General features: G+C 43.2%; 1 protein-coding gene across 13 annotated transcripts in view; it reads right to left on the bottom strand.

The window, feature by feature from the left end:
* Nucleotides 1–17,645, bottom strand: part of PDHX (pyruvate dehydrogenase complex component X) — a 75,752-nt gene that overhangs the window by 57,828 nt on the left and 279 nt on the right. For 8 of the 13 annotated variants that reach the window (XR_015141628.1, XR_015141630.1, XR_015141631.1 and 5 more), the window contains exon 1: nt 17,350–17,537. The exons of 4 other annotated variants lie outside the window; for them this stretch is intronic. Coding sequence is in view for 1 of the 9 variants with exons in the window: in XM_086338627.1 (XP_086194753.1) it covers nt 17,350–17,509 (160 nt within the window). In the remaining 8 variants the exon portion in view is untranslated. Of the gene's footprint in view, nt 1–1,972; nt 2,074–17,349; nt 17,538–17,645 lie in introns of those variants that run through there. One more of the 13 variants, XM_086338628.1, reaches the window with a different exon arrangement.

The following is a 17,645-nucleotide window of genomic DNA, read 5'->3' as shown; positions in this document are numbered from 1 at the left end:
TCTTCTCCAACACCACAGTTCAAAAGCATCAATTCTTTGGTGTTCAGCTTTCTTTATAGTCCAATTCTCACATCCGCACATGACTACTGGAAAAACCACACCTTTGACTAGACAGACCTTTGTTGGCAAAGTAATGTCTCTGCTTTTTAATATGCTGTCTAGGTTAGTCATAGCTTTTCTTCCAAGGAACAAGCATCTTTAAGTTTCAGGGCTGCAGTCACCATCTGCAGTGATTTTGGAACACAAGAAAGTAAAATCTCTCACTATTTCCACTATTTCCCCATCTATTTCCCATGAAGTGATGGGATTGGATGCCATGATCTTAGTTTTCTGAATGTTGAGTTTTAAGCCAACTTTTTCACTCTCCTTTTTCACGTTCATCAAGAGGTTCTTTAGTTCCTCTTCACTTTCTGCTGTAAGGGTGGTGTCATCTACATATCTGAGGTTATTGATATTTCTCCCAGCAACCTTGATTCCAGCTTATGCTTTATCCGGCCCAGCATTGTGCATGATGTACTCTGCATATAAGTTATATAAGCAGGGTGACAATATACAACCTTTATGTACTCCTTCCCTGATTTGGAACCAGTCTGTTCTTCCATGTCCAGTTCTAGCTGTTGTTTCTGGACCTGCATACAGATTTCTCAGGAGGCAGGTCAGGTGGTCTAGTATTCCCATCTCTTTAAGAATTTTCCAGTTTGTTGTGATCCACTCAGCCAAAGGCTTTGGCATAGTCAATAAACCAGAAGTAGATGTTTTTCTGGAACTCTTGCTTTTTCGATGACCCAATGGATGTTGGGAATTTGATCTCTGGTTCCCCTGCTTTTTCTAAATCCAGCTTGAACATCTGGAAGTTCACAGTTCATGTACTGTTGAAGCCTGGCTTGGAGAATTTTGAGCATTACTTTGCTAGCACTGAAACAGGTCAATAGCTATTGAATAGCCCCACTGAAATAGCTCAATAGCTATTGAATAGCATTGCAATAACTCCAACCAGGAATGCAAGAAGCTGAACAGTTCTATGAAGACCTACAAGACCTTCTAGAACTAACACCCAAAAAAGATGCCCTTTTCATTATAGAGGAGTCAATGCAAAAGTAGGAGGTCAAGAGATACCTGGAGTAACAGGTAAATTTGGCCTTGGAGTACAAAACGAAGCAGCTCGAAGGCTAACAGTTTTGCCAAGAGAACGCACTGGTCACAGCAAACACCTTCTTCCAACAACACAAGAGAAGTCTCTATACATGGACATCACCAGATGGTCAATACTGAAATCAGATTGATTATATTCTTTGCAGCCAAAGATGGTGAAGCTCTATATAGTCAGCGAAAACAAGACTGGGAGCTGACTGTGGCTCAGATCATGAACTCCGTATTGCCAAATTCAGACTCATGTTGAACAAAGTAGGGAAAACCACTAGACCATTCAGGTATGACCTAAATCAAATCCCTATGATTATACACTGGAAATGACAAATAGATTCAAGGGATTAGATCTGATAGACAGAGTGCCTGAAGAACTATGGAAGGAGGAGTTTCATGACATTGTATAAGAGGCAGTGATCAAGAACAACCCCAACAAAAAGAAATGCAAAAAGGCAAACTGGTCTGAGGAAACCTTACCAATAGCTGAGAAAAGAAGAGAAGCTAAAGGCAAAGAAGAAAAGGAAAGACACACCCATTTGAAAGGAGAGTTCCAAAGAATAGCAAGGAGAGATAAGAAAGCCTTCCTCAGAGATCAATGCAAAGAAATAGAGGAAAACCAATAGAATGGGAAAGACTAGAGATCTCTTCAAGAAAATTAGAGATACCAAGGGAACATTTCATGCACAGAGGGGCACAATAAAGGACAGAAATGGTATGGACCTAACAAAAGGCAGAAGGTATTAAGAAGAGGTGGCAAGAATACACAGAAGAACTATACAAAAAAGATCTTCATGACCCAGATAACCACAATGATGTGATCACTCACCTTGAGCCAGACATCCTGGAATGCGAAGTCAAGTGGGCCTTAGGAAGCATCACTACAAAGTTAGTGGAGGTGATGGAATTCCAGATGAGCTATTTCAAATCCTAAAAGATGATGCTGTGAAAGTGCTGTACTCAATATGGAAGCAAATTTGGAAAACTCAGCAGTGATCACAGGGCTGGAAAAGGTTAGTTTTGTTTTTTGTGTGTGTGTGTAATAAAGTTTTATTAAAGTATAAAGGAGATAGAGAAAGCTTCTGACATAGCCATCAGAAGGGGGCAGAAAGAGTACCTGGAAAAGGTTAGTTTTCATTCCAATCCCAAAGAAAAGCAATGCCAAAGAATGCTCCAACTACCGCACAATTGCACTTGTCTCACATGCTAGCCAAGTAAGAAAGGTTACAGTCGTAATACGGGATGATACATGACAATTCTCAGTTAAGCATACTTGGTTGGTGTCAACACTAAATATAGATTTAATTAAGAATTGAAAAATAACTACATTGGGAGAACGGGAGAGAGAAAACAGGGGGATGACTGATCAGAAGTCATCCATAGATAATACATAACATAGATGAGCAAATGCCACAGGACAGTTAGCAGACAAAACTTGTTGCTTCTAAGGAGGAAGATGGCTGGGAGAGTAGGAAAAGATGGGTCAGAGATCCACTGTGTTGGCATAAGCCTTTTAGTACCATTTGCCTATTTAAACTATACACATGCACTACTGTGTTAAAAGAAGCTATTATTTAATAAAATAGGTCTAAATGAGGTTACACATGTCAAGTCACTACAGTGCGGCCTGGCAAAAAGTTAAGTCTCAAAAAATGTTAGCAGTTAACAGGCAGCACAGAGATGGTTAAGAGGATGAACTCTGAAGGCATGTAGTTGGCTAGATATATGATGATCTCCTGGGCTTCATAGTTGGTTAGTGGTAAAGAATCTGCCTGCCAATGCAGAGACACAAGAGCCATGGGTTTGATCTCTGGGTTGGGAAGATCCCCTGCAGGAGGGCATGGCAACCCACTCCATTATTCTTGCCTGGAGAGTCCCATGGACAGAGGAGCCTGGTGGTCTACAGTCCATAGGGTCGTAAAGAGTTGGACATTGACTGAAGTGACCCCCGCCCACCCACACACACATGACAATATCTTACTTCACAATTCAGTTAGGGAGACAGATTCACAGGTTCCTCTCACCTTCCCAACCTAAACTTGAAGGTTCCCTTTCTACTCTTTACTTTATCCAGCCTTGTCCTCATTGCTGAAGTACACTAACTCGAACTCTTTAACTGTACTGCACATTTGAAAACCTAATTCTCATTAATGCTATTGGCAAATGTGCCTCCTGTGGTGCTGTCATAATGCTGCTGCTGTTAAGTCATTTCAGTTGTGTCCGACTCTGTGCTACCCCATAGACGGCGGCCCACCAGGCTCCCCTGTCCCTGGGATTCTCCAGGCAAGAACACTGGAGTGGGTTACCATTTCCTTCTCCAATGTATGAAAGTGAAAAGTCAAAGTGAAGTTGCTCAGTCGTGCCCGACTCTTAGTGACCTCATGGACTGCAGCCTACCAGGCTCCTCTGTCCATGGGATTTTCCAGGCAAGAGTACTGGAGTGGGGTGCCATTGCCTTCTCCCGTAGTAGGTTGTCATAATACTGCCTACTAAAGCGAAAGGACAAACGAGGCACTCAACAAATGCTTACAGAGCTCCTGCTGTCCTAGTCCTCAACCCACAGACCAGAATCCTGACCTCAAAGGATTTTAGTTTAAATGGGACGTCAAGACAAACATGCAAGCGCCAGAGGGTAGTAGATAACCGTGCTGTCAGAATGCCAAAGGGCTGAGACGAGACTCTAGCTGATCAGGAAAGGAAACCTTGATTTGTGTGCTGGTCCCGCTTCATCTTCATTAGAATGGCTATTATCAAAAACGCAGAAAACAAGTGTTGGCAAGATGTGGAGAAATTAAGAGCCCTTGCGCACTACCGGAGGGAAAGCAAAACAAGTAAAACAATGCAGTTTCTGTGTAAAAACCACCCAATGGTTCCTCAAAGCATTAAACACTGAATGATCATTTATTTGATGAGGCAATCTCACTTCTGGCGATATACCCAAAAGAAATGAAAGCAGGACCCAGAACAGGCGTTTGCACAAGCATGTTCATAGCAGCACTGTTCACAGTGGCCAGAAAGTGCAAACCACCCGAGTGTCCATTGACACGTGAATGGATAAACAAAATGTGGTATATACAGCCAATAAAATGTGATTAGGCCTCCAAAACGGATGAAACTCAGATACCTGCAATAACATGGATGAAACTGGGAGACATTATACTAAGTGAAATAAGCCAGACACAAAAAGACAAATATTTTATGACTCCATTTTTAATGAGGTACCTACCTAGAACAGGCAAATTCAGAGAGGAGGTAGAACAGTGGTTGCCAAGGGCTGGGTGGAGAGGGAGTGGGGAGTTACTGTTTAGTGGATACAGAGTTTCAGTTTGGGATGATGAAAAGGTTTGGAGACCACAGTAATGGCCATGCAACAGTGTGAATGCTCTCAATGTCCTGGAACTATACATTTAAAAATAGTTAAAATAGTAAATTTTATATATATTTTTACAATTAAAAAATAACATTTAATTTAAAAAAATCTGCCAGGCAAATAAAACATGGTGAGGGACCAACAGAGATATTCCAGGATAGGGAAACATCATATGCAAATGAAGAGGAAGGAAACAGCTTAGTTTGGCTAAAGAGTAGGACATAATGAAAACGCAAAGTCAGTCAAGGAAGTTCAAAAAAGTACGCTGGGACTACTACCTAATAGTGCGTAGCTGCAGTGCCTCCCGGTACACTTTACTACGTGGCTAATTCGGTTGACATTCCCCAGTACTCCCAGTACACTTTACTACGTGGCTAATGCGGTTGACATTCCCCAGTACCTCCCAGTACACTTTACTACGTGGCTAATGCGGTTGACATTCCCCAGAACCTCCCAGTAAACTTTACTACGTGGCTAATGCGGTTGACATTCCCCAGTACCTCCCAGTACACTATACTACGTGGCTAATGCGGTTGACATTCCACAGTGCCTCCCAGTACACTTTACTACGTGGCTAATGCGGTTGACATTCCATAAACAGCAATGAAAAGGCATGAAAATATTTTGAGTAAAAGAAATAAACACAATAAAAATATTGAACTTGCTTGCAGTGCCATAGGCATAGCTATGTCCACAAGGATATAAGTGACAAAAAAGAAAAGAAAAACTGCACGTGCTTTGAGATGGTCACAACTGTGGGGAGCGAGCTCCGCCCGTGGCAAAGGTCATGAGGAAGGAGGCTTGACATACGCAAAGGCGGGATCAAGCCTCAGGAGTCTTCCTGGAAATTCTTGAGCAATCTACCCCCCAAACCAGAGTCTGCCTACTTTCTGCTTTGTGCTGTCACCTACACCTCTGACTTTACGGGGGGCTGTCCCCCACTACCTCTCTCTGAAAAAAGAGTTAGCTTACAGCTCCAGTTAATAATTCTTGGGTGTGACAGTGTTTCAACCTACAAACTCCTTTGGAAGTCCTCTAGCCTGCCTGAATAGGTTTTTTCCGGCAACATGTGATTGTTCAGAGCCTCCCAACTGTGAGAGGCAGGAGATGTTCTTAACTGTCTAAACACAGATTCCTTTGAGTAGTTAAAAGATTGATTAGAAATTGTATTGGTGAAGGGTTTTTCACTTATTGGGCCAAAGTTTGCTGCTAAGTCTCCATATCCCGTACCTACTGTGTCCTTGGCGGTGTATTGATTGATATAATGGGTGTATAGAAATGTAAGCAGTTGCCTCAATGTTTGTAATCTTGGACCCTTGAGTTAATTCTTTTCTTGATTGAGCCCACCTCACCTTTGCCCTATAGGAATGCAACTTTCTCCAATGCTTTTTGGAGGCTGGCGCCTGACTTTAGAATAATCACCTTTAGAGAAAAATAAGTTTCTTAAAATGTTAACAGGCTTCCTGGCCAGAAGATGATGTAAATCACCTAAACTTTTGCATATGATAAGTTTGAAAGCCTGACTTCGATAAGGATCAGGAACTGCTGTCTTTGCATGCCTCTACCCCTTCCCCCATTATCCTCTATGCACAACTTAAGGTATAAAACTGCTTTGGAAAATAAAGGATGTCCTTTTGTTCACCGGAATTTGGTCTCCCCGTGTCGTTCTTTCTTTCACCTTCTAGCTGAACTTTTCCTCTGAGGCAGGGAAGCTCGTCAAGCCTACTAATTTTGCCTGGGCTTCTAAGATCTGACCGGGGAGGCCTTAGTGTCTCCTCTCCTTCGGGAGAACGGGAGGACGCCTGCGGCCTTCGTAGGTGACGTAAATTCCCTGCTTTGGAATTTTATTCAGCCTCTTTTCTTCACTGAATTTCTTCGCTGAGCTATCCTTATTTCACCACTCTTTATATCCTTAATAAACGTTTAATTAAGCAGTTGTTTCCTGATCCTCGCCAACGCCGTCCCCGCTTCGAATTCCCTGGATCAGCCGGGGCTGGTCCCCGGCACACAACTATAAAGCGAAAATAACGGGATTTTAAATACAAAGTGAAGATATCCATGAGCGTGTTACCTGTTCTCCTTTACTGACTTAGAATACTTGTCCTGAGACTGAAAAGGCATGTAAAGGACCAGATCCTTTTAAGAAAAGGAAGGAAGGCAAGGGGACCCAGTTGCAGGGGAGGACTATTTTCCTGGTTCATCAGAGAAGCCTTCCTCTGACAAAGTGAGCAGAACTAAACGGAGGAAGCCATGCAAATCTCTGACGGAAGGGCCTTCTGGAAAGCGCAAGCACGAGAATGAGCTGACAGCATACTTGGTATGTTCAGAGTTCACCAAGGGACCGGGGTGCTAGAGCGGACTCAGTGTGAGGAGAGGCACGGTCAGAGCTCAAGTCATAGAGGTGGAGGGTTTGTATCATACTGGGCCTTGTAAGCCACAGTCAGGACTTCAGATTTTCTTCTGAGATTAATGAGAAGCTCTTGGAGGGTTTTCAGCAGAAGAGTAACATGATCTGGTTTCTAATTTAAAAGTGACACTCTGAAAGCTGCAGGGAGAACAGTCTGTACCGAGCCAAGGGTGTGGCGGGGACATCTACTGGGACACCCCTGCAATAAACCGGAATAGAGGTGGTGGTAGCCTGGCCAGGCTAGTTGGTGGAACAAGTGGTGAGGAGTGGGCAGATTACATGTAAAAGGTGGAGCCAATGAGAATTTCTGGTAGTTGAGATGTGGCATGGGAAAGTCAGGAATCAAGGATGACTTGATTTAGGAGTATCAGTTAAAAAAAAAAAAAAAAAACAAACAGAAATCCAAATTAAATGCCTCTGCTCCAAAAACAACATTCTTCTTCTATAAAAAGTACCCTAAAAGCCTACATAGCCTTGATTCCTATTTAGCTATTCAAATGTAGACAGAAAAATCCTATTAAAAATCAGGTCAGTTATGAAGAGCCTGTGCTTGCTTTTGGCAAAGCATTGGCCCAGGGAAACAGGTCCAAGGAAACCTCGTTTGGTTCTTCCAAGTGTAAAATCTACACTCACTCTCTTCCCCTCTTAGCATGAGACCTGCCATACACATACACATGAGCCAGTACTTGATGGCATCAGTGTTAAACCTGAGGTGTAAAGTGTAATGACTAATGGGTGTAAGTCAGGTGGGCCTGCAAGGTGTCCCCCATCTGCCCTTACAGATCTACTCGTCAACCCTCCCCAACACTACTAAACAGGCTACACTAATAGGCCTCCAGTTGGGTTCCACCAACAGGCAGCATAAAGAGACTGAAAAGGAGAGAGGAGAGTGAGGTCAGCTTATTTCCTCAGCTCCCTCCTTGTGGGGTCGCCTGACCTGGCTGGATCCTTTAACTGAAGGGCACAGCTCCATCAGAGATCACCAAGGCTCCCCACGTCCCAGTTCAGGAAGTGCTCCTTGTCCATGCCTCTTCAAGCCAAGGGTGATCTCAGCACCTCACTCAAAAAGCCCTTTAGTACGTGCCATCTCTATACCCTGAGTTCACAAAAATGGCCACTTATTAAACTCCACTCAAATTACCCATTTTTGGAGTGTCATCCACTCCCTGACAGGCCCGTATAAGAAGCTTTAGGAGGGCGGCATTAAGCAGCAAGAAAAATTTCAAACCACAGTCAGGTCACTCCATTTGAACCAACAGTATGAGCAGAGAGGGGCTTTCCTGGTAGCTGAGCTGGTAAAGAATCTGCCTGCAATGCAGGAGACCGTGGTTTGATTCCTGGATTGGGAAGATGCCTTGGAGAAGGGATAGGCTACCCACTCCAATGTTCTTGGGTTTCCGTGGGGGCTCAGTCAGTAAATAATCAGCCTGCAATATGGGGCACCTGGGTTCCATCACTGGGTCATGAAGATGCCCAGGAGGAGGGCATGGCAACTAACTCCAATATTCGTGCCTGCCACCTTTCTTGTTCTTAGATATGGCAAATACCCTTGCAAAGCAGCACAATTATTTTCTATAGGAAATAACCAAAATGTTCATGGTAACAGGTTGGAGACCAGGTGGCATTATAGATAAATTACAGGGAGATCTACAAGTTCCCTGGAATCACATACAAAATTTTGCATTTTTCTGAAGAAGTGATAAGAGTTTTTCAGTTTTCAAATAGATTTATGCCCCTCTAAAAAAGTCAATGCCAACAGATTCCCAAAGAAATGCTCCTGAATTATAAATTCACCAACCTTAATTCTTCCCTAGAAATGTTTTGCTAATACAAGAAAGACCGTGATTGCAGGAAAATATCTAATAGACCACCAGCTACAGTAAATGGACTGCTTACCAAGTACAAAAAATAAAGAGGCATGATACATTCCACTTTGTTTACAGAACCTGTTGATTCCTTCATACAGTTAGTACCCACCCAACGATTTGAAGGTATGTCAGCATGGCCGAAGAACCATTTCCTGAGTGAAATAAACCAAACACTTCAGAAGAGGTTTCAGCTTGCAGCACTGGTCTTCCTGGTATTAAACTAGAAAATGTAAATTCTACATGAATCCCAGTTGCAATCTTGGAACAAAGGCAAAAAGAAATCACCACTCCAGAATGTAGTGGAAGAATGAACATATGACTAATAATTTGGGGATTTACACATTTTGTCATAAAAGCAAATTGATGCTCAAGACAACAATAAGGTATATATTCAACAGTGGGTCATCTTCGAAACTTACAGAGGACACTGACATATACTTTTTAACTCTTGAATGGTCCTAATATCCTTTATACACAGTCTAGAATGTTAGTATCTTAAGTTATTTAAAATAACTTAAGCCATCACAACTGTTGCTGACATAACATTTCACAATGTAGATATTACTCAAATGCCTCACTTATAAAAAAAAAAAAGCAGGTGTTCGCTAAAACGTAAAAGTGAACAAAACTTCAGCATGTTGACACTGTTCTGCTGATGTCTACAGTCATTACTTGGCACTGAAGAAGGCTGTGGTTAGGCAAAGAACCAGCTTTGGTGTCAGGCAGCCTGTGTTGAAACTAGATTTCTATCACCAGAGCACAGCATTAGCTGTCATAAGTACTGAGTGAATTCACATAAAGGACTGAGAAAGGGGAATGGTACATGGTAAGAACAACAGACTGGTTCCAAATAGGAAAAGGAGTACGTCAAGGCTGTATACTGTCACCCTGCTTATTTAACTTAGATGCAGAGTACATCATGAGAAACGCTGGGCTGGAAGAAGCACAAGCTGGAATCAAGATTGCCAGGAGAAATATCAAGAACCTCAGATATGCAGATGACACCACCCTTATGGCAGAAAGTGCTGTTGCTGCTGCTGCTGCTGCTAAGTCACTTCAGTCGTGTATGACTCTGTGCCACCCCATAGATGGCAGCCCACCAGGCTTCCCCGTCCCTGGGATTCTCCAGGCAAGAACACTGGATTGGGTTGCCATTTCCTTCTCCAATGCGTGAACGTGAAAAGTGAAAGTGAAGCTGCTCAGCCCATGGACTGTAGCCCACCAGGCTCCTCCATCCATGGGATTTTCCAGGCAAGAGTACTAGAGTGGGGTGCCATTGCCTTCTCCGATGGCAGGAAGAGGAGAGTGAAAAAGTTGGCTTCAAACTCAACATTCATAAAACGAAGATCATGGCATCTGGTCCCATCACTTCATAGGAAATAGATGGGGAAACAGTGGAAACAGGTCAGACTTTAATTTTTTGGGCTCCAAAATCACTGCAGATGGTGACTGCAGCCATGAAATTAAAAGATGCTTACTCCTTGGAAGGAAAGTTATGACCAACTTAGATAGCATATTCAAAAGCAGAGACATTACTTTGCCAACAAAGGTCCGTCTAGTCAAGGCTATAGTTTTTCCAGTAGTCATGTATGGATGTGAGAGTTGGACTGTAAAGAAAGCTGAGCGCCGAAGAATTGATGCTTTTGAACTGTGGTGTTGGAGGAGACGCTTGAGAGTCCCTTGGACTGCAAGGAGAGCCAACCAGTCCATTCTAAAAGAGATCAGTCCTGGGTGTTCTTTGGAAGGAATGATGCTGAAGCTGAAACTCCAGTACTTTGGCCACCTCATGTGAAGTTGAATCATTGGAAAAGACTCTGATGCTGGGAGGGGTTGGGGGCAGGAGGAGAAGGGGACAACAGAGGATGAGATGGCTGGATGGCATCACCGTGAGTTTGAGTGAACTCCGGGAGTTAGCGATGGACAGGGAGGCCTGGCGTGCTGCAATTTATGGGGTCGCAAACAGTCGGACACAACTGAGCGACTGAACTGAACTGAATTGAAGCTCTCAATAAATGCTACGTATTATTCCCAAACCCACTTTCCCAACTCTTTTCTGGCTGGCAGAGACCCGATTCTGTTCAACTGTAACCCTTTCTTGTGCACACGTGCCCTGAGTTGATGAGCCCACTGCCCCGTGCCCTAGTCCATTCGGACTGCTATGAGAAAATATCTGAGGCTGGTGGCTTATAAACAACATTTATTTCTCATGATTCTGGAGAGTCCAAGATCATGATGCTGGCCAATTTGGTATGGTGGCTGATGAGGACCCACTTTCTGGTTCACAAAGAGCATCTTCTTGTGGTGTCTTCACATGGTGGAAGGGTTGAGGCAGCTCTTTGGAATCTCTTTGATAAGGGCACTAAATCCCATTCATGAGGGCTCCTCTCCCTTTGACCCAGGCCCTGCCAAAGGCCCCCACCTCCTAATACCCTCTTATTGCCCATTAGGTTACAATGTATGAATTTGGGGAGGACACAAATATTCAGTTCCCAACTTCATGATTAGTCAAAGGCAGTCTACTCCAAGATATCCAAAAGCAAGGACCTCTTTTCTTCCTCTGTATATTATCACGTACATAGTTCCAAAGCAGTCATTCACTTACTAACCTTGGACAAACCACTAAACCTCACAGACTATCTCTTCACCCATAAAACACAACTAACCTTTGCATGGGTCTTATGATTAGAAGTGACAGAGGTAAAGAATCTTTTTTTTTTTCAGGCCGCACTGTGTGGCCTGTAGGATCCTAGTTCTCCAACCAGGGATTGAACCTGTGCTCCCTGCATTGGTGTGCAGAGCGTTAACCACCAAACCACCAGGGAAGTTCGAAAGAGTCTAAAATGAAGCCCGGTTCAGTATGTAATGGCTCCTTGGAATATCCCACTTTAATATCGTGAATTTAAAGTTTTAAAGCAATGCGTACTAAGTACTTTCTGATAATCCAAATCTTACCAGATTCTCCTGCTGCTGCTTCTACTAAGATCTCATTCATCCCTTCTATTTCCATTAGATGACCACAGATCTCAACTACTGAGTAGCCTATTCTGCCTTGTTTAATTGACCATCCATTTTCTCTAGTCAATACTTAACCCCAAAACAATTAAAATGAAGGACTTCACTACTCTACTCTAATCAAGTGGTCAGAATAACAGACATCATTGATTCCCAACTCACACTTCCCTTTTAAAGGAAATGTCCAAACTGCAGTCTTTGAAGGAATCAACCCTGTGTTCTATACAACTGACCTACATTGGGTCATCAGCTTCTCTGCCCAGGGAATCTGGAATTAGATCACAAAAATGGTGGTGTGTGCTTGAACTAAACTGAAAGAGCAACAGATGTAAGGACCTGCATCAGCATTAAGGCAAGGCAAGCTGACATGATAGAAAAAGAAAAACCACGAGTAAGTAGATTGGGAAGTCTGAGGAGAAAACCAACGTAAATCAGAGAAAGAGAGCAGACAATGGGAGCCCCACAAGAAACGGATATGGCCCAGCCACTCTGGTGGTGTACCCTTCTAAGAAATCCTACTTTTATCCTATCTTTATTTCAGCAAGTTTGTATGTTTCTGTTTCCATGCTTAAAGAACTCAAAAAACAGTTAACAGTCTCATCAATATCAGTGTAGAAAGATTTAATTAGAGCCAGGCCTAAAACAGTATTTATGCTTTGGCAAAAATAACTGTAAAAATTAATAAACAGAAACTTCAGTGAAATAGAGCTGAGAGACCAGAAGGGGGACGTCAACCCTGTGATAACTGCAAAGCCCAAAAGGAAGAAGACTGATTCCTCTTCTTTCCTGGCGAGGACTCAGCCAATGAAAAGCCGTGGACTCTCTGCTTACTGTAGCCTCCCACTTTCCTCTGCCCCTCTGTATTAAGTGTTCTCCTTCCTGAGCTTGTGGGGATTAGTATGTGGCTCCCCATGGTTGCAGACTCCAAACTGCTCTTCTCCGCAGATCCCGAATAAACCCATCTTTGCTCAAGAAATGTCTGGTAGTCTATTATAGGTCAACATGCCACACCACTGACTCTTAACAAAGAAGTCCTCTCCTTGTTATAGAATCACCATCAAAAACTCAGATGCTTAGAGGAAACAGAAGAAAGAAGTGGGTTATCAGTACCTTGGGCTTCCCTCAGCTCAGTTGGTAAACAATCTGCCTGCAACGCAGGAGACCCGGGTTCGATTCCTGGGTTGGGAAGATCCCCTAGAGAAGGAAATGGCAACCCATTCCAGTATGCATGCCTGGAGAATCCCACAGACAGAGGAGCCTGGCAGGCTACAGTCCAAGGGGTCGCAAGAGTCAGACACGACTTAGCGACTATACTACTAACTACTACTAGTTTCTTCAGCTCCAATCATGCTTCACTTTCATATTAAATCTATAAATTTCCTCCTTTATACACACACACACACACTGCTCTCTCCCATTTTTCATAACCTATCTCTCGTTTTCTGCTTTCCATAGAGATAAGAGTACAAGAAAAGAACAACACCTGGAGGTGATGACAAATTTCAAAGGACATTCAGTCTTGCTGGCTGAGAGGTAACAGAGAAGAGAAAATGGTCAACTACAAAGTATGTAATTTCCTACCTGAAGAGAACAGTCATTACTCAGTCTCAATCGTCTGTCACCATATAGGTCCTAACTTAAAATTTTCAAAGGAAGACAAAAATTTAGAATGTTTATCTGAAGTTCCTAGTTTTTAAATGTTGTCAACAAATTTAATTTTCTCCTAAAATGACACAGACTGGTTCACTAGCTGCAAATGTGCAATACGGTAGAGCTGTTTTTTTTTTTAATATAACTTCCGAGATTTTTAGCTTCCCCAGATATGTTTATTTAACATCTATATATACAAGGCCCATAGTCAGATATTGGGCAAAGCACTACAAAGACTGAAGCTCATTTATTTTCCTCCTCTCATGTTATTTTACATTCAACGTGTTATTCCTCAGAGACAACTTAAAACCAACAACATTAACATCTTATTAATTATTAATTAATTCCAAACTAAGCCATTTTCTCTGAAAGGGCAGCAATGGAAACTCTTCAAAGTTAAATGCCTAGGGTGTGATGAAAAATGGTTTACAAATGCTTTGCCACTTCTGTAAATATCACAGCTAGCCTCTGGGCCTTTATGTCTGCTACTCTTTCAGCCTGGAAGGGCTGCCACCTCCAGGAAGCCTTCTTATGTTCTCCCTTATCATCCTGAACTTAGCCCCTCTGGGCTCACTACACACACTACTGAAACCATGCCACTGTTGTTTACCTCCCCATACTTTAAGGATAAAGCCTATACAGAACACAGGACTCCATCTCCAGAAGCATGACTAGATGGGCCATGTGCCTGAATACACAGAACCTGTTCCTTCAGCAGGGCAACTACTTTCTTAGCAGCTACCTTGCAACTAGGGCTCATTTCTTCACTCAATAATAGTATGGTGAGTAAGTCTCTGCCCTCTCAGTACACACTGCAGTTCAGAGAATGAAACAGTTAAGGATTTGTTAAACAGAGTAAAAAAATACATGGCTCCTTTTCAGGTCATCACCAGTACAGGTGCGTGGCTTTGGGAGTGCCACTGAATTTCTCTGAGCCTTAGTCTCTTCTGCCCAATAAAAATGCAGATAATGCCAACTTTACTAGGTGGTTGTGAGAAGTGAATAAGGAATTCTAAGAAGGGCTAAGCACACTGCATCTGCTATAGTTCATAAATACACTACCAACAAACACCTTTTAAAGAAACCAAAACTCCAACTGACTTCGCAACCGACTGATTTTTAAATCCTTGACAGTTAAGTGAAAGAGGAAATAATTCAATAATTGTGTCAAATTCATACTCTATATAGACTACCAAATAGTTGTTTAGTTTTACAAAACTATAATTTCTACCAAGCTCGAGAAAAACCAACAAACACCTCATAATCCATGCTCTGTAAAGCAAATAGTTCAAGGATTGTCATGTATATTTATCGTGGCAAAACAAAAACCTGTATGTGAAAAGTCAGGAGACAAATTCTGACTTAGCATTAGGAAAAAAATCTAAGATTTCCAAATAACCTACAGCTATCCAATAACATACAGTAATCAGCTTTCGTGCAGACAGACTAATGCCTGTGCCTCACCACCCCCAAGATGTCCAAACCCCAGAACCTGTGAATGTGTTATGTTACATGATAAGTGGGAATTAAGGTTGAAAAAGAGATTAGAATTGCTAAACAGCTGACCTTTTTTCAAAAAAATTTAAATGACTTTGGCATTTTTTTAATTCATTTTTTGGCCACAATGCACAGCATGTGGGATCTTAGTTCCCTGACCAGGGATCGAACCCACACCCAGTGCAGTGGAAGCATGGTCTAAACCACTGGTGAGTGTGCGTGTGTGGATGCTAAGTCGCTTCAGTCGGGTCCAACTCTTTGTGACCCTATGGACTGTAGCCCACTAGGCTCCTCTATCCATGGGATTCTCCAGGCAAGAATACTGGAATGGGTTGCCATGACCTCCTCCAGAGGATCTTCCAGACCCAGGGATCAAATCTGTCTTTTGCAGCTCCTGCACTGCAGGTGGATTCTTTACTGCTGAGCCATGGGGAAGTCCTTTAACCACTGGCTCACCAGGTAAACACCTGAGGACCACCACTGAACAGCTGATCTTGAAATAGGAAAAGAATCCTAGATCACTGAGGTGGGCCCTGTATACATCAAAGAGGGAGGCACCCGGAAGCTAACACAGCTTTCCTAGGATTCTTTACAGATGAAGTTCAAGTAGATAGACAAGTTGTTCGCAGTGTGTTGGGGGGTAGGTAAAATGTCATGATGCCTCAGATAAGGACTGTCAAGTTGGGTCTAAGCAAAATCCCTGAAACGGCATGCACATTTTTGAGTATGCAACACTTGCCCCCTTTCTCAGTAGAGTTTAAAATGTTCAAAGATTCTCAAAAGGATCTGTTTAATAAGAACATTCTTTCTCAGTTATTTCCTAACAGTGAGCTTTTAACGTTCCATGATTTTCTAAGAGAGTAAATCTCAAAGTGCAGCCCATCAAACACCAAACGTTGATGTTTTGTACATGAAAATTCACCAAAGGTTGTTTGTAAAATGTAGATTGCTGAGTTCCACCCCAGAAAGAATCTCTGGCAGCTGTAGGAAAGTTCATTATTTAACAAACTGGGGGAAGAGAAGACAGGGAATGCTAAAACACAGTTTAAAAAAGCCACTGCTACAAGAGGGATTTTATGAAACACTAAGCTAAAGAAGTTTAATTGTTCCCTTAAATCTTCAAGTCTCAGTACACTCACCATGCCATTAACTTCATGTAACATTTTTTTTTTCCCCTGGGCCGCAAGTAGCTCAGAATATGTAGGCAAATGCCTACACCAAATTTTTTATATTACAATTCATGGTATGGAGGGACTGAATGATCGGCAGGTAATAATTATACATCAGGCTCAGTATGCACTAGCCCCTTTTGTAAAGAAAAATAATGCCTGGCACACTACATTGCAAACTATTAAATACCAAGAGAATTGTGTTTTGTTTAATGACAACTTTCTATAATAAATTTAAGGAATTTCAACGACTACCCAGTTCCACAAGGGTTAATTCACAACTCACTGCAGTTGCCCAGCAACAGTGAGACCTGAGAGGAATTCAAGATGAAGCACTCTGCTTTGGATAAACAGGCTCTAGGATAGTTCAAAGCACATCTCAGGAAGAATTTAAATAACCCTAGATTCTTACATCTCCCCATCCATAGAAAAACACTAAGATAATAAATATTAAAATCATTAACATGACATATCTGTTATGATCGGCAGTAATCTTTGCTAAGCTATACGCTTGACTGCATGCATTTCCTAGCCAAAAAAATTCATATGCAATCTGGCTTACCCACCTCCCCACCCCCACCTCTGCAGAGTAGTTCCTCAGAGCTGAGTGGCTGTCTCTCGGGCTATAAAACTCAGTTAAGACCTCGAATAAAACTTAAACTCACAACTCTTACGTTCTGTCTTTAAGTCGACACCTTCGTAAGATCCCCCTCCTAAATTTTCACTCTTTCTAGCTCATGTTTTGCTTAAAACATTCTTCCGGACCTATGTGTGATGATGTCTAGACATTTACAAATAGGGTCCTTCACCAGTGCTGGCGTAGAGCAATCCCAGGGGCCTCGAAGGTCTCCTAACTGAGACGGGTCAGGAGAATGAATAAAAGCAGCTAACGATGACGTCTGAATGTCAGCAAACTTGGGCAATTAGCCAACTCTAAAGACACCTGAAATATGACTGGGAAGGGGCCTGAGACAGGCCTCAGAACCCAAATTCCAAGGCAAGGTCACGAAGAAGCCAGGCGGCCAAGGGATGGAGTCAAGTTCTCCTAGCTTCCAAAAAAGCCCTTTGCGGCATGCACTAGACCACGTCAGGAGACCCTCTCCCAGAAAAAAGGATTAGGGAACGGTGAGCTCCGGGCGCCTCCACACCCAGATGCAGGCCCTCGATCAAAAAGCCACTGCCCCAGGCCCATTGCTCAGGTACAGAGAAGCTCAGCAAGCCCCGGCCACTCACCCCGCAGCCACTGCGTACTGTGAAACCATCTCCAACTAGCTCCACGGCCGACAGACCACCTAGCAGCCCCCTTAACCAGCTCTGGGCTTCTGCGACTGCCAAAGCCCAGAAGGCAACGCAGCAGCCGCGGGTCACAGCCTAGCCTCCAGGAGGCCGCCATCTTCCCGGCCTTCTCCTGGGCTGCCCTCAGCGCAGCCTGATCGCCCAGTCATCAAGGCCCGCCCATGCCCCGCCTCCCACCCGGGGACACGCCCCCCTGGAGGCCAGCGCGCCTCGGAGTCGAGTTCCAGCCCCGC

The sequence above is a fragment of the Bos grunniens genome, chromosome 15 (assembly GCF_055505025.1).
Source record: "Bos grunniens cultivar Pamir isolate PY7600 chromosome 15, Bosgru_T2T1.0, whole genome shotgun sequence".
NCBI lineage: Eukaryota > Metazoa > Chordata > Mammalia > Artiodactyla > Bovidae > Bos > Bos grunniens.
Note: the sequence above shows the minus strand (reverse complement) of the source record. Positions and strands in the feature narration are given on the sequence as shown.